This window comes from Helicoverpa armigera, chromosome 3, assembly GCF_030705265.1.
Source record: "Helicoverpa armigera isolate CAAS_96S chromosome 3, ASM3070526v1, whole genome shotgun sequence".
Lineage (NCBI taxonomy): Eukaryota > Metazoa > Arthropoda > Insecta > Lepidoptera > Noctuidae > Helicoverpa > Helicoverpa armigera.
The window spans coordinates 7548729-7563689 of NC_087122.1; the positions used below are offsets into that span (position 1 = coordinate 7548729).

Below are 14961 nucleotides of genomic sequence, written 5' to 3' on the forward strand. Positions count from 1 at the left end.
TCAATCAAATAAGCTGCTCAGTTTTGTACAATTTTATAAAGAGGAAAACTTTGTTTGTTTGGTTGTAATGGATAAACTCAAAAACTACTGGACCGATTTTAAATATTCTTTCACCATTAGAAAGCTATATTATCTGCGAGTAACATAAGCTATATTTTATCCCGGTGTAGACAGTAGCTACGGGACGCGGGTGAAACCGCGGGAAAACGGCTAGTATAACAATAAACATGAAAGTCAGGGCTTAAGTTATAGGTCCAGGTTCACAGACAGCATCATTTTAGCAGCATTAAATTTCTTAAAAAAAAAACTACTATGAATTTTCGCAATCGCTTTTAAAGGTAAACAGGTTTTTAAGAGAAATAGATGTATATTGTATGTGATGATGTGTAGGGAAAATGGACCTCAATCATCTAGATTTCATAAAAACCTAAGTTTGGCCATTAATCAACATTTTCCATGAACAAAAATAGGTACTTTTTACAATGATTTTGACTATATAGGGCCCGGATCAATATGTAAATACTTACATATTTTTAATTTACGCGATTTTCGGTCTTGAATGTGTTTTCTACATGTTATCGTATTTAGACTGTGAAAAACCAAGTTTTATTTTCCATATTTCCCATTTTTCAAGGTTAAGTCCATATTTTGCAAGAAAACGTCACAATCCATATATTCACAAAAATATATAGATTTACGGTCCAGCCATCACACGGCTGTGCGTATTTCGTTACTCTCGTAATTTTTTAATTTAATTTTGATACCTTAAAAAATATCTAAATTCTGTGCAGAAGTTTTTAGGGCAATGTAGACTGACTTACTCAATTACCGAATTATGCATGTTTATAAATGCAGCCGAGATCATTTAGAACATATGTTTAACACTATTCAGAAAAGATTCAGGCCAAATCGTCAGTTTTAGTTTTGATAATTTAAAGAAGTATGTCATTGTGTATTGCAACCAATTTCATAAGGCTAATGTAATTGAATAAAACTATTCATAGTTATAATTTTTCACAATACTACCTACCTATACATGTTTAATTATGAAGTCTCAGATCTTTGATCTGAGTGAAAAGTGTTGTTATTTTATACTATATTTTAGATTTTTTCGTCCATATTTTATATTTTCTAATACATATTTATCCGGGCCCTTGTGGCAATAGAATATTACAAATCATCTAAAATTAATTTTGTGTAATGAATGATGCCATTGATCCATTAATAAATTGTGCATTTTGTAGGCAAGTAAAGAAAGGGGAAACTCTTAAATGGTACTGATACACAATTGGGAAGGCTACAGTCCTAGCAGAAAGTAACTAGTATAGCATTTAATTATATTAATAAGCCATGAAATTGGCTAGTCAGTTACTAATGGTCTCTGCACACAGCGGGCGCGGCGCGACGGGACGGGACGGCGACGCGACGCTGAACAGTTGTAATGTACTAGATATTACGGACGACATTACACAGAGCCGTCCCGCTCGGCGCGACGCGACGCGACGATCTAGTACATTGTGTCACGTCGCCGTCCCGTCCCGCCGCGCCGCGCCCGCTGTGTACAGAGACCTTAAATGTGTGTTCAAATCGGCGATTTGACAACCGAAAGTCATTTCGTTATAGTTAAATGGTGCAACTCACCCCAAGGCTAGTACTGTTATAAAGTCAAAAGTGTACAAATTAATAAAAAAAACTAATCAGTCTTAAATATAACTTACTATATACATTCATGAATAATAATCTTTTCCTAACTATGCATGCTGTAGTGAACAAGAAATGAGAAACACCCTTATTTGTTTTGAGGTTCAGAGTTCGCCCACAGTGTATCTAATTGGTTGTTCACCACTGTATATTGTTGCAAATAAATATAAGAAAACATTGTAACAAATTAAAAATATTATTAAAACTATTATAAATAACTTACTAATTCTAATGATTGCATTTCATGGAACTTGTGGCAAATGTTCCGTGGAATATGAAAATATATTACTGAAGTTAACACATCACATGCAAGAATATTTTTTGCAAGTATAGCATTGGTAGGTTGTACATTTTGACTATGTGTGTGGTCAGTTTCTATAAAAAACTTTTTATAGATAAAGAGCATGGTATGCAGAAGATCCCTTTAAACTTTGTCGACAAGTGGGACATTTCTTTTGAATTTTAAGATATCCCTCTATACATTTCATACAGTACACATGTCCACATTTAGTAGATGCCAAAGGGTTTTTACCTAATTCGTCCCAACATATGGGACAGCCTCCAAACTTTTTGCTTGTTCCAGGTAATGAAGATCTCTGAAACATAAATAATATAGTCAGCTTTTGATATAGTTGGCAAGTTTGGCAAATTTAGGGATTAATCATTAAAATAGTCTGTGGGTGGAATGTGGAAAATTAATATTTTACCAGGTATTTTAAATTTATGTACTTGACCATGAACAAGCGGCCATTTCCATTACTTGGCCATAAAAATTGTTAAAGGTTTTTTAATTACCAAAATTAGGTACTAATTGTTTCCTGTGGTGTCACCCGCATTTCGGCTGAACTTTTTCCCATAGGCAGTTAAAATAAAGCTTGTAGCTTGTTCCAATGATTTCACAACTGTGAAACAGTGAAATCGGCTCAACAGTTTTGAGCCTTTATAATACAAATAAACAAACAATCCAATAATGTTTCCTCATTATTGTAGTAGTGTACAGACAAGTAAAAGTAGTCCATGAATTAGTGTAGATTTTCAAAATTTACCTCTTTTGCCTTTATGGAGGTAGGTGATTTCTGTTTTGCTTTTTTCTTTTTATTTGTGTTTTCAATTGCAGTTAGTCGTAATGATGGTTTAGCACCTTTCGCAAAGCACTGGGTATTAACCGCCCCTAAGACGACCCACTGACCAACAGATGCTCTGTCGTCACGTCGGTCAGTGTCTACTGAAAAATACAAGAATTCAATAGATTAGGTAAATACATAACTATGATAATAATTGTGTTCCCTGACTGCCCTGCTGTATGATATATTGTGGATCTATATCAGATCTATATCTGTATAGTATATCATTTTTATCTATCTTTTAAGTATATACTTAATTAATACATTTAGAAAAAAATAAAATAACAAACTTACCACAGAACGAATCATCTGAGTCCAAGTCAATTATAACGTTAGGTATACCACAATGATCAGCTAAAACAAAAGAATTCGTCAAATCAATAACATCGTCTGAATTAGACATTGTTTACATCAAAATAATTCGGTTCGGCTAAAACTTTCTTACAACAATTTTTATTTTAACGTTTTTTGGACTGTATGAATAGACCATAGAGTAAAGTACTAGTTTGGGACATATAATGTACTCTGTGGTTTGGGATGATTAGAAAATAAAATAGTAATATATAAACTAATGATAAAAATGTAAAAGATGTATGTTTGTTATTCTTTCACGCAAAAATGGCTGGACCGATTTATGTATGTACATAGTTGATACTCTGGATTAACACACAGGCTACTTTTTATCAACACACCACGCGGGCAAAGCCGTGGGCAGAAGCTAACTAAATAAAATAAATGAGGTATTTGTTTTCTTCTTTAGATAAATCTCTAAGTTCAATGTGCCTTTTGGCAAACGCCTCCTCTAAAGTTTTCCTGCATCCTGTATTCTACTATCTCTGGCAGCCCTCCTCCAGTAAGGCCCCGCGCTGTAAACTCATTTTGCCATTTCTTGTTGATGGCGTGTAGTGGCCACGCCTGGGGCAATGTGTACTGGGGGCTTAGATATGATATCGTTCCTTGCAGTAACATAATATAACATAACAAGATCGATATCACCTAGAAAGCGACATCAGCAGCACAGGCAGTAGTCGGTAGTTGCAGTCTCAGCAGCTCGCTTCCAAAACCATAGACGTATTATAGCTAAACGTAACTTTACACCTTTCATATTTTTTTACTTTGTGTTGACAGTTAGCTGTCAGTGTCAGTTCATTTTATCAGGGTTGGTTGAGTACTCTTTGACTCATCCATCATTCATTGTATAAATATTATTTTGATATTTAATGTTCAAATAATTAGCTATTCTCAGTTTTTTGGTACTTTGCAGAGCGGAATATAATTAGATATTGAATTATGAAACTGGCAGTTGTGCACGATTATTGGTGTTGTTAAAACAGTGTCTACAAGTAGACCTTAGAAGTGTTAATAAATATAGAAAAAACATATATGCTTTATTTTTACACATAAAGCTATTAACTGCAGACTGCAAGAGCTCCAAGAACAAAAATTTCGTAAAGTAGGATAATCTTTGAAATAATCCTCATTGTTTATATACACTTTTTGCGTACATATCTTAAACAAAAGTATTATGAAATTTTCAGAATGCATCTCGGAGTTAACATATCGAATGCTCTGCAACAATTAGAAAGCGTAAAAGCAGCTGTAGATCAGAGTGATGATCCTAAGTTAAAGGTAAATCAAGTTTTCTCTTAGTTAACAAGACAACACAATTCACAATGATTATTCATGTTAAGTTGCACCTGAGCACTTCAACATTTGCAACCCTTGCCTGTAAGTTATTCATGTAACATTCAAGTTCTTGGTTGTCCAATCCCTTAAATTCTTTCACTTAACAGGTATAGATGTACATTCTCCATTGTATTTATAATGTGTTATATTTTCAAGTATTATAAGTCACTTTTTGTTGTTGTTACTTAAAACAGGCTGCAACCAATGATGACTTGAATATGCTGATTAATTTGTTGGAAAGTCCCATACTGAAAAGCATAGCAACATTGCATGACTCTGTTGGAATGCTTGCAACGCAGGTTGCTCATCACCCTTCCATAATTCCTGGTGACTTTGACATCACTCCAGCAGGTAACACTTTATCAAATATATTTAAGAACTCAATTTCTAACATACAAAAGTGGCCATCTTGTTTGCATTTGTTGTATAATTGTGTCAACTATATGTACAACTGTATTTTTCCTTTTAATGGAATGAAGGTGATGCAAGATGTTGTATTTCTAACTAAAGAAATCCCACACTACTTTGAATGTTTTCCTTGCATGTTCGTATTTTGGACCATTTTATTATGGATTTTAGGTGACCTTGCTCTTCAAGCAAGGAACTTGTATGGAGGGCATGAGGGGGAAGAGGAGCAGCGTGTGCCTCAGGTGTCACCACCTCACAGCCTGGAGTTTGGCTCTAGCTCTGATAATGAGCGCATACTGGGGCTTGACAGTGGCTCTGTCGACTCCAATATGTCTCCTAAACAGGTATTTAGGTTTTACATCTCAGTTAAGAAACTTGACAAATAACACAACAGCTTTTTCCAGTTCCTCTTATAATTAACAAAATTAAATGTGTTTATACTTTTTTTCAGACTCGTGGCTTACTGGACCTGTCAAGGACTGATGAATCCCTCGGTTCTATGTCACACAGTATTGTGGGCAGTGACTGGGCGCAGGTTGAAATCATTAACCTTGTTAATGATGGCACAGGATTGGGATTTGGTAATGACCTTCAATTTATGTCAATGTTTTACTATATTAAATCAGTGTATTGTTTTTTTAAAGGCTACTGCTTTGTAGTATCAGTTTTCCCTATAAATTCTTCATTGTTCTGTATTGCTAATGTTTCCACGCGCTGTCAAGGTTGTTTGTAACACAATAAAAAGTATTTATGACAAATATTGACCAGCTTTATGTTTCAGGTATAATTGGCGCAAGGACGAGTGGCGTTATTGTTAAAACCATTTTAGCGGGAGGCGTCGCAGACAGGGATGGCCGTCTGAAATCTGGTGATCATATATTGCAGATAGGTGATGTAAGTAGTGGTTATTCGTAATACTATCGTTGGTAATAAAAAAAAATATATATGTACAACATGTAATTAAATAAGTAGAAAGTATACTTGCCTTTACAAGCCTTATAACTCTTTGTATTACTAGAAAAATTTCATTGGTAAACCCTCTCTAAATTAGCGCCCAAGATACAGGCTTTGCCTAGTTTGGGCCTAATCATAACAGAAAATGTACCTTTTTGGAAATAAATTTCTTATTCTTATTCTAATATATTTGATGTATTAGTTGTTATGTGTTGTTATGTATGCTATCTATTTATTTGTATTTCTATGAGCCCTACTTGTCGGAAGTATAGGAATAAATAAATAAAAACTACATGTAATATATGTCTACATATGATGTGGTGTATCAGGCGCACCTGATGGAGATGGGGTCGGAGCAGGTGGCGGGCGTGCTGCGCGCCTCCGGCTCGCGAGTCCGCCTCGTGGTGGCGCGCGCCGCCGACCCCGCCGCGCCGCCCGTCCACGCTGCGCATGCTCACCATCCCGCGCCGCTCGTGCCTGCAAGGTAGGGTAGCTAGCCAGAACACACCAAAAGTTACCAGCCCTATGAACATGCCCATGCCATCTTCTTTTGCCCTTTTTCACCAACAATCTTTTAACGTTTCCCTAAGTGTCACTAAAAAAGCTAAAGGTTATAAGGGACACTTAAACTTTGGTGAAAACGAAAGTCGTATTAAATGTTCCCTAAATGCTCTTAGGGGATCCCTAAATTTAGGTTTGTTTGTTGGTGAAAATGGGCATCGTAAAAATGCCAACATCCATATCCATCCAACCATCTATCCAAACTCAAACTCAAAAGGTTTATTCAAAGCAGGCTTATAAATCAACACTTTTCAAACGTTAGAAACAAATACAACAGACTTCCCCCAAAACGCCTCCCTTTCACCACTTCCTATGTGTTTTTGCTGGGAAGACGAAGTGGCGCAACAAACTTCCCAACAACACATGTACCACTTATCCATCACCTTAGTGTCCACTTATCAATCACCTTTATCTCATGAACTATAACAGTTTTCCCGATGGTATACATGTCGCATTTACTCTGCTGTTGCTAAGAAGTCTGGAGATTGAGTTTTTATCAAAAACAACCTGCAAGATAATGTTCTTGAATTTATAGATTGCTCTCAGACCCCGAGGCTCTGGACCGCTACCTACTGGATGCTGGCTTCGAGCAAGTGTTCCATACTCAACCTACACCAGTTCCTCACAACTCCAACGCGTCGCGATTCGTATTCGACCGCTCCATTACTCCACCACCTGAAGCAGGTAAAAACACGAAGAAGTTCTTAATGAATCATTAAAAAATGTAAAGTGGTATTTTTTACTGAAATATAAGTTTATTCACAGACGCCGAATCACCTGAGGTTGATAGATTCACGGTGCAGCTGAAGAAAGATGAAAATGGACTTGGAATCACCATAGCAGGTAAATAGTTTTTTATGAATATTTTTCACGGTCTGTGCCACGTTAAGAGCGTTTCAGCGTGTGTTAAAAAAAAAAAGTGCGGTAAAGCTAAATCTTTACAAACCACTTCCAACAAAGGACCATGGGCAAAAATGTATGAAGCCTGGGCTCACCCACCAACAGAGATGAGACCACTTTGAATATACTTGTAAAGCACTAAATATAAAGATTTAAACTCATTTTTGAGAAGAATCCATGGGGTTATTTTGCTATAAATATTTTTCTCCGACCATAAATAAACTAATATTCTGCAAAAAGTTGTGCTGTTATGGCATTGTAGGTTTTGTTATTGAACGCCTTTAACTAGTTTTAATTCCAGGTTTAATGTATACATGAAAAAAAAAACAGCTGCTATCAGTTAAAAATATTTTTGTTAACATTTCAATCAATATCAATAATAATGTCACCTAAATATCCTGCCGGTGGATTAAATTGTGTGTGCCTGCCTAACCCTAGATATCATATTATTGAAATGATATGAGCACAACTTCCTACTGTGCGTCTACCTATTAGACACGAGCAGTAATACTGAGCGATGGCATCTCGACACATTTCGTTTCTGTTAACCAGAATGTATACGTAATATGAACGTGCACGAACATGTCTTGACTATATCCTTCCTCTTAATAGCCAAATCGGTCTAGGAGTCTCCGAGTAATCGGTGAACATACAAAAAGAAAAAAAGATCTTGACGAATTGAGAACCTCCTCCTTTTTAAGAAGTCGGTTAATAATATAAATCCTGCGAATTAAGCGCACTACGACTCCTAACAATCGTCTTTTTCTACAAAACCTATTTAGGTACATATCTTTTTTTTGCCATGGAATTGAAGGTAGTGCCCATAGTAACAATTTTAGTACAAACAAAAACCTTCACAACGGCATATGCTATAACTCTGTTGGACAATGAGCCCAATTTGTCTCATGGTCCTTTGCTCTTTTGAAAGGCTAAAGTTATATTCGTGAACTGTACTTCTTAGCCAGGTTCAGACACAGTTACTTGTCAAGAGTACTACTGAGTGGGCGGAGACAAGATCTTTGAACATCGAAATTGTATTCGATGTTTAAAAGTTTATTTTTTCACGATTTTTTGGTGTCTGTGCCTGAATTATATGTAGCAACCAATATAAAATATTTTTTTCTCCCACAGGCTACGTATGCGAGAAAGAGGAGCTATCAGGTATATTCGTGAAGTCCGTGACGCCGGGCAGTGCTGCGGCGCTGAGCGGCAAGGTACGCGTCAACGACCGCATCGTCGCCGTCGACGGCGTGTCGCTCGCCGGCAAGTCTAATCAGAGAGCCGTCGATGCCTTGAAGCAGAGTGGGAATATTGTTACGTTGGAGTTAGAGAGGTTTGTCCAATTTAGTGCTAAGATTAGTAAATAAGACGTGACTAAGGGGCGGATCCAGCCCTAAAAAAAGCTGTGGGAACATTTACCAGATATAGCTAGAAAACATACTTTATAAAATTCAGGTATAATAAAGTGTACACAGGGAAAAATTAAAAGGGAGTACATGGGGGTAGTACATAAGAAAGGGGATTATGTGGGGGGAGTACATGAAAGAGTAAATTAAAAATTACCTAAGGGTGCATACATAAGGGACACAAAAAAGAGAGGAAACTACATAAGGGAAGTCTATACTCACCTTATGTATTTCCTTACGACCACCAATGTAATAGAGAGAGCCCCTTATGTAAAAGAGAGAGATTTTTTATTTGATTGGTTCCAAATTATAACCCATGTGTCTAATAACAGCAGTGTCCCATATAAACTTAATCCACATTGTTCCCAGATATCTCCGCGGTCCGAAGTTCGAGCAGCTCCAGCAAGCGATAGCGGCGGGCGAGTCGGCGGCCACCGCCGCGCCGCCACACAACCCCTTCCTGCACATGCACCGCCCCGACTCGATGGCGTCGCCCGAACATGATATACCTATGGCGCAGCTGCATAACACGTAAGCAAAACGACATTATTAACTATGTATTCGTTGGTCGGATGTAGTTAAGTACCAGTGTTTTACATAGAGCGACTGCGTATCTGACTTCCATAATCCAGTTTTCTGGGCCATGCGATACATCTTGGTCAGACTTCTGACTGCCAAAGATGTGTTAAAGCCAGGCGTGACCAACCATTTTATTGTGTCTTTTAAAACACAGAAGAACACCTCATGACAAAATGGTCACTCATCCAAGGACCGACTACGCCACGACAAGTGTTGCTTAACCTAATGATCGATCGATCCGCGCTGTTTTGACTTTACCCACGAGCTGGTCCCACTCCACTTCAAAGTGATACCTCAAACAAATCGAATAACTCTGATCGAATCATAAATTAGGGGTAGTGGTTCAAATAAGGCTTGCCTCAAAGATGTGTCCCCCGTCCTCCCCCTCCCTTAGTCGAGCTAACTATAACTAAAATAGTAAGTTATAAATAAATCCATGCTTCTTTGTTCAGCATTTCAGTGGAAAGTGCAGTAGAAGAGGCGGGTAGTTCGTCTCCGCCGGCTGCGCCTGTGGTGACGCGAGCGCAGCCCGCCTTCGAGATGCCGCGCACTCATGAGCAGAAGGAGGCCATCAGGAGGAAGTGGCAAGCTATACTCGGTATGAAACTAGTTGTTTTTTTCATCATTTATCATATAGAAATATAGAGTGAACCATGTGATAAAAAAAATACTACACTGGGTCGGCCTTGTCGGAATGGCTCATCCCGTGCACATTAGAGTAAAAAGTAAATAATATACGCACCTTGTAGATACAAGCCATTTGGTGTCAAGGCATAAGATTGTGTTATCTGGAGGAAGGCGTGCCAAATATCCAAAATTTTTAGATTTTTTTTTTTATTCTTTAATAATGTTTCAGTTCAAATTATTCAATACAATATTATTAGTTTGTGCTTGTGCTTGCTAAGCCTGGTTTGGCTACACAACTATTTCAAATTAAGAACACAAACAAACAAACAAGTGGGTATGTCGTTTCTCGCCGGTTCTTCTCCAAAAGACCTACTCTTCCTTCAATCTTGATGCGTGAAGAAGTGACATATTATAAGTGTGATAGCATAACCAATAATAACCATACTTACATCATTTTGTCTTCTCAGGTGACGAGGTGGAGATAGTGGTGGGCGTGGTGGTCCGCGGCGGCGGCGGGCTGGGCATCTCGCTGGAGGGCACGGTGGACGTGGAGGGCGGGCGCGAGGTGCGGCCGCACCACTACGTGCGCTCCGTGCTGCCCGAGGGACCCGTCGGCCGCGCCGGCGTGCATCGACCCGGGGATGAGCTGCTCGGTAACATTATAATCTATACTTCTATGCTTTGTTACAGCCTTTTTAACGTCCCACTGCTGGGCACAGGCCTCCTTTCACGGCTTTCACACGGAGAAAGATTGAGCGTTAATCACCACGCTTGCTCAATGCGGGTTGGTGATTTCAAACTTTATAGTCCAGGTTTCTTCGTGATGTTTTCCTTCACCTTTTTATCAGCCATTGGTGGTCTTCTATAGTCTATTTTTAACCAAAGAGTCTGTTTTAACAGATTTTCACTGGGTTTCTATTGTTAACGGTGAAGTTACATGGTGACGCCCATTTATTGTTTATTGGTTGTTGATCTCTTTTACGTTGCCAGATTTCTGGCTTCTACCTGTGATGACTGGTGAATGTTAAAGATATACAAATGAAAGCTGCCTTCCAACTTCCAACAACATATGGAGGCCTTCCAAAACGTAGAGATACTCTTTATGACAGAAAGTCAGCCATTCACGACCGCACCAAGAATTTTTTAATTTTCTTTTTCTCTTTTTAGTCAGCTATTATCTTTCCCTCCATCCTAAAGTCAAAATTCTTAACATACTCTTCACAGAGGTGAACGGGCACCGGCTCTTGGGCATGAACCACCTAGAAGTGGTGTCGATCCTGAAGGAGCTATCGAGCGAAGTGTGCATGGTGTGCGCGAGACCTCGTCCCGCGCCGCCTATCGATCTGGCGCCGCCCGCCGCCACACTCGTCAAGGTAAAATTATTTTTTAAAGTTATGTACAGACTTTAAATAACAATTAGAAACGGCATCATACAATTGAGTAGCTTAAAGCTTATTTCTAAAGGAATTCCTACTAGCGGACATAAAATTTTTTGTCAAATAAGTTTTCCTCTCTGAAGTAAGCCATGCGATGTCTTGCATGTCTCTTAACGCATGCGGCGTTGTAGTGTTTTGTTCGGACATTTTGACTGCAGCGCGCAAACTTGAGCTTAAGCTGACAGTACTACTGGCGGATCTACCCTAGCGGGCACTCTAAGCATGCCACTGTAGATAATCGTATTTTACTTATGGCACCAAACTTCTCGTGTACTCTCTTACATATTCCTCTTATACACTCTCTTATGTACATCCCTATAAGTTTTCTCATATACTCCTTCCATATAATCCCTTATGTACCTTCCCTATTTACTAAATAAATAATCGGTAGTTTCAAACTAACCAAAGTCCTCCTTTCAAAACAACAATATTTCAGGCGAAGTCAGACGGTAGTCTAGCGGGCGCGGGCGCGGAGGAGGGCGGGTCGCTGTCGGCGGGCGGCAAGGTGCGCTCGCGCAGCCTCGAGCCGCTCACTGGACTTGCTATGTGGTCCTCGGAACCACAAATTATTGGTAAGTCCTTAGTAGTTAACAATTTATCCGTTTCAAAGATGGCTTAAATTCTGCTATGGTATAAAAAATTTAGATAATAATTTGTCTTTGAAACTATTTTGATTTATATTCTATCGCGTGAACGGCTACAGAACTGTAGTCAGGTTCAGGTCATGGCTTTTTTTGCGTTTAATCGTGCATTCCTTGTCCATCGCGGCTGGCTCGGTCCAGTCGTATCACTACTGAAAGCCAATTATATTTTTTTGACAGTTTTGTGAATTGAACAGGATAATTTTATTGTACCTTATGTACATTATTGTACCTTATATTTTACTCTGCACTCTTTATTGTATTATGTACTCATACTGTATTGTCCCATAACCCTAATTTAACTTTCACCCAACAGAACTCGTGAAAGGCGAGCGCGGCCTCGGGTTCTCGATCCTGGACTATCAGGACCCGCTGCGGCCATCACACACGCTGGTGGTCATCCGCTCGCTGGTGCCGGGCGGCGTCGCGCAGCAGGACGGCCGCCTCATACCCGGGGATAGACTGCTCTTTGTTAACGATCAGGTAACTGGGGTTTACTTTAAAAATATAAATAAACGTTCATGACTTTTGTAGACGTTACATAGGTGTATTGCTAGCGAGACTTTGTAGGCAAACTAAGGTTACAGCAGTTCTGGATTATAGGGAACGACATGTACACTATGAAGTTTAGCAAGAATGGCGAATATTAGTTTTTAGAAGTTAAGAATTATTATACCAAACCTAGTGATGATGTGTACCTAGGGCTGCCATCCGTCCGGGTTTCCCCGGATTTGTCCTCGTTTCCGGGGGCCGTCCGGGCGGGGTTTCAAGAAGTGTCCGGGGAAAACCCGGACACTTTTCATATAAGGAAGCACCTCATTGAATTTAAGTATATGTCAATAGTAAATGGATTACAAATTAGGTATTATTTAGTTTTAAAAAAATCGTACTCGTTCGGGAAAAAATGCGATTTACGTAAAATGTCCGGGTTTTTTTAATATTTGTCCGGGTTTGGCGAAATTCGAGATGGCAGCCCTATGTGTACCTCCAGGACATCTTTCGACTGAAGATTGCCTAAAACGAGCAAGTTACAATCTTATTATAACTTTTACATTTGAGACTTCACACCAGCTTTTACTAGACGCCTTACTCTACCCAACATTACTAAACTATAATCTCACCACCTACAGAACCTAGAAGACGCGAGCTTAGAACAAGCAGTGGCAGCTCTGAAGGGAGCACCTCGCGGCGTGGTCCGCATCGGCGTGGCCAAGCCGCTGCCGCTCGCCGACGCGCCGCCGCCGCTGCCGCATACCGCGCCGCCCACACAGCCTTAGAGACACACGGAAGACGATACACGACAATGCAGAAGCCGACCTTGAAAGAGAAAGGTAAGGAATATAGCATTTTATGGGGTTGAAACACGGTAAAAAATAATCAATAAACGTTTCAAACATAATTTTCTTGTCGCTGGTTTGTTTAAAAAAAAAAAAGTTTTGAAAAACAACACGCTAGTCATGTATTGTCATCAGAACTCAGAGCGTGTGCAAAATTTCATCCGTATAGAAAACCGGGAAGTGGGTCAAATAAAGATTCTTACATACATATTTACAAGCGAAGCTAATATAAACGTGTTCAAAAATCCATCACCATATTCTAATCGACTAGGTCGAATTTGTACTAGGTCAGGCTTCTGCATATTTACGTTTTCAAAATATTTGCTCATTTAGACATTCCGATATCGGAGAGAGTTGTCATTAAAAGACAGATTTTATTAATTCTGCACTACCACCCATCTCTCTCTACCGATGCTATTTATATTAATAGTCTTATTATTTACTGCGATATATTACTGTAAGTTTAAATGTTTATTCTCTTTATTCTCTTTCGTGGCTAGTGTTTTATTATGAACATTACTTGTGTGTATTGTGGTTATAAAATACTTTGAAGCCTATATGTGAACAATGTATTACTTTCTGTAAGCACGTGTTGAGTGCTGAAACCTTTTGACCACCTGTAACAGTCATAACCTGCATTTTATTGTGCTATAAAGCCCAGATTGTAGGTATTTTTAAACTGTCATACATAGTTGTTTAAAAATGTCATTACAGTTGCGTACACTAGCAACAATTCGAAAACTAGCGATTGGTCGATAGGACCAAGATCGGCTAAATATTGTCAAAAGGTTAATTTTTATTTATCTTCAGCATTCCATTAAAATTAAAATCATGACTTAAACGTAATTGTGACAATATTGTATGATAATGAAGTTGTACTTAATCTACCTTTCTTGAGTAGAGGACATAGTAAGCGTTGGAATACACTGGATGAGCGGTGTAATGAGAAAAGACGAGTAAGGAAAATGAAGGCCTTTCTAAATTGTATTCATCCGATGATATCATTGGGATAGGAATTCGATTTTGATGTCCAGATAATCGAATAGATATCGATGACGGTTTTATTTACCTTTTCTCGTTGCTCCCCTCCTCCATTCTATCCCAAAGCTAATGTAGCTATGATAACCCGCCTTAAACTTAAATCAGCTTGCAAATAGACTTCTCGTTCATGTACTTAATTGAATGATATGATAGTATTATTCGTGTGATTTTGTATTCCATATAAGAAATACTCGTAAAATGTGATTCAAGTCGTTTATTTATAGACATATCAAAAGTTTACATAAATTGATCTTAACATTCTGTGATGCATTCCGACACTTTATGTACTTAACTGCCAATCATAGAATTTGAACAAGCCTTTGTCAATTTATAAAATGTTTAAAGTTGTTTTATTAATTAGATAGGTAATCATTACTTAAATGTATTGAATTTATTCATAGTATTTTAATGTTAGTTTATTTAAAAGTATTACAAAATATCTACCTGAATTGATTAAATTTTTCTCATTATCTTGATGTTAATTCCTTTACAAATATCATCGTCCATTCCAATTTTATTGGTATATGTAACTTGAGGAATAAATAAAACTTAATATTACA

At 38.3% G+C, this 14961-nt stretch overlaps 2 protein-coding genes across 2 annotated transcripts; one reads left to right on the plus strand and one right to left on the minus strand.

The window, feature by feature from the left end:
- Nucleotides 1–301: 301 nt before the first annotated feature.
- Nucleotides 302–3632, minus strand: LOC110375130 (E3 ubiquitin-protein ligase RNF4). Its single transcript, XM_021333127.3, has 3 exons — nt 3120–3632; nt 2748–2926; nt 302–2297 (listed from the first exon to the last, which is right to left on the minus strand). Exons 1-3 carry the CDS (start codon nt 3226–3228, stop codon nt 2091–2093), a joined length of 495 nt encoding a protein of 164 aa, XP_021188802.3. The 5' UTR covers nt 3229–3632; the 3' UTR covers nt 302–2090.
- A 324-nt stretch (nt 3633–3956) lies between these two features.
- On the plus strand, nt 3957–14961 carry LOC110375105 (patj homolog). The gene is made up of 17 exons (XM_049836531.2): nt 3957–4278; nt 4364–4454; nt 4706–4862; nt 5091–5263; nt 5371–5500; nt 5701–5813; nt 6203–6357; nt 6970–7118; nt 7200–7277; nt 8466–8667; nt 9110–9271; nt 9772–9917; nt 10414–10599; nt 11171–11319; nt 11819–11954; nt 12340–12506; nt 13154–14961. Exons 2-17 carry the CDS (start codon nt 4365–4367, stop codon nt 13298–13300), a joined length of 2340 nt encoding a protein of 779 aa, XP_049692488.2. The 5' UTR covers nt 3957–4278; nt 4364; the 3' UTR covers nt 13301–14961.

Excerpts from the sequence above, each read along its gene's own strand:
- LOC110375105 (XM_049836531.2), top strand. The coding sequence starts at position 4,365 with ATGCATCTCGGAGTTAACATATCGAATGCTCTGCAACAATTAGAAAGC. Across the intron at positions 4,455-4,705 it reads GTGATGATCCTAAGTTAAAG|GCTGCAACCAATGATGACTT; the intron begins GTAAATCAAGTT and ends TACTTAAAACAG. Across the intron at positions 8,668-9,109 it reads GTTACGTTGGAGTTAGAGAG|ATATCTCCGCGGTCCGAAGT; the intron begins GTTTGTCCAATT and ends CATTGTTCCCAG.
- LOC110375130 (XM_021333127.3), bottom strand. The coding sequence starts at position 3,228 with ATGTCTAATTCAGACGATGTTATTGATTTGACGAATTCTTTTGTTTTA. Across the intron at positions 2,927-3,119 it reads CTCAGATGATTCGTTCTGTG|TAGACACTGACCGACGTGAC; the intron begins GTAAGTTTGTTA and ends TGTATTTTTCAG. Across the intron at positions 2,298-2,747 it reads CCTCCATAAAGGCAAAAGAG|AGATCTTCATTACCTGGAAC; the intron begins GTAAATTTTGAA and ends TTTATGTTTCAG.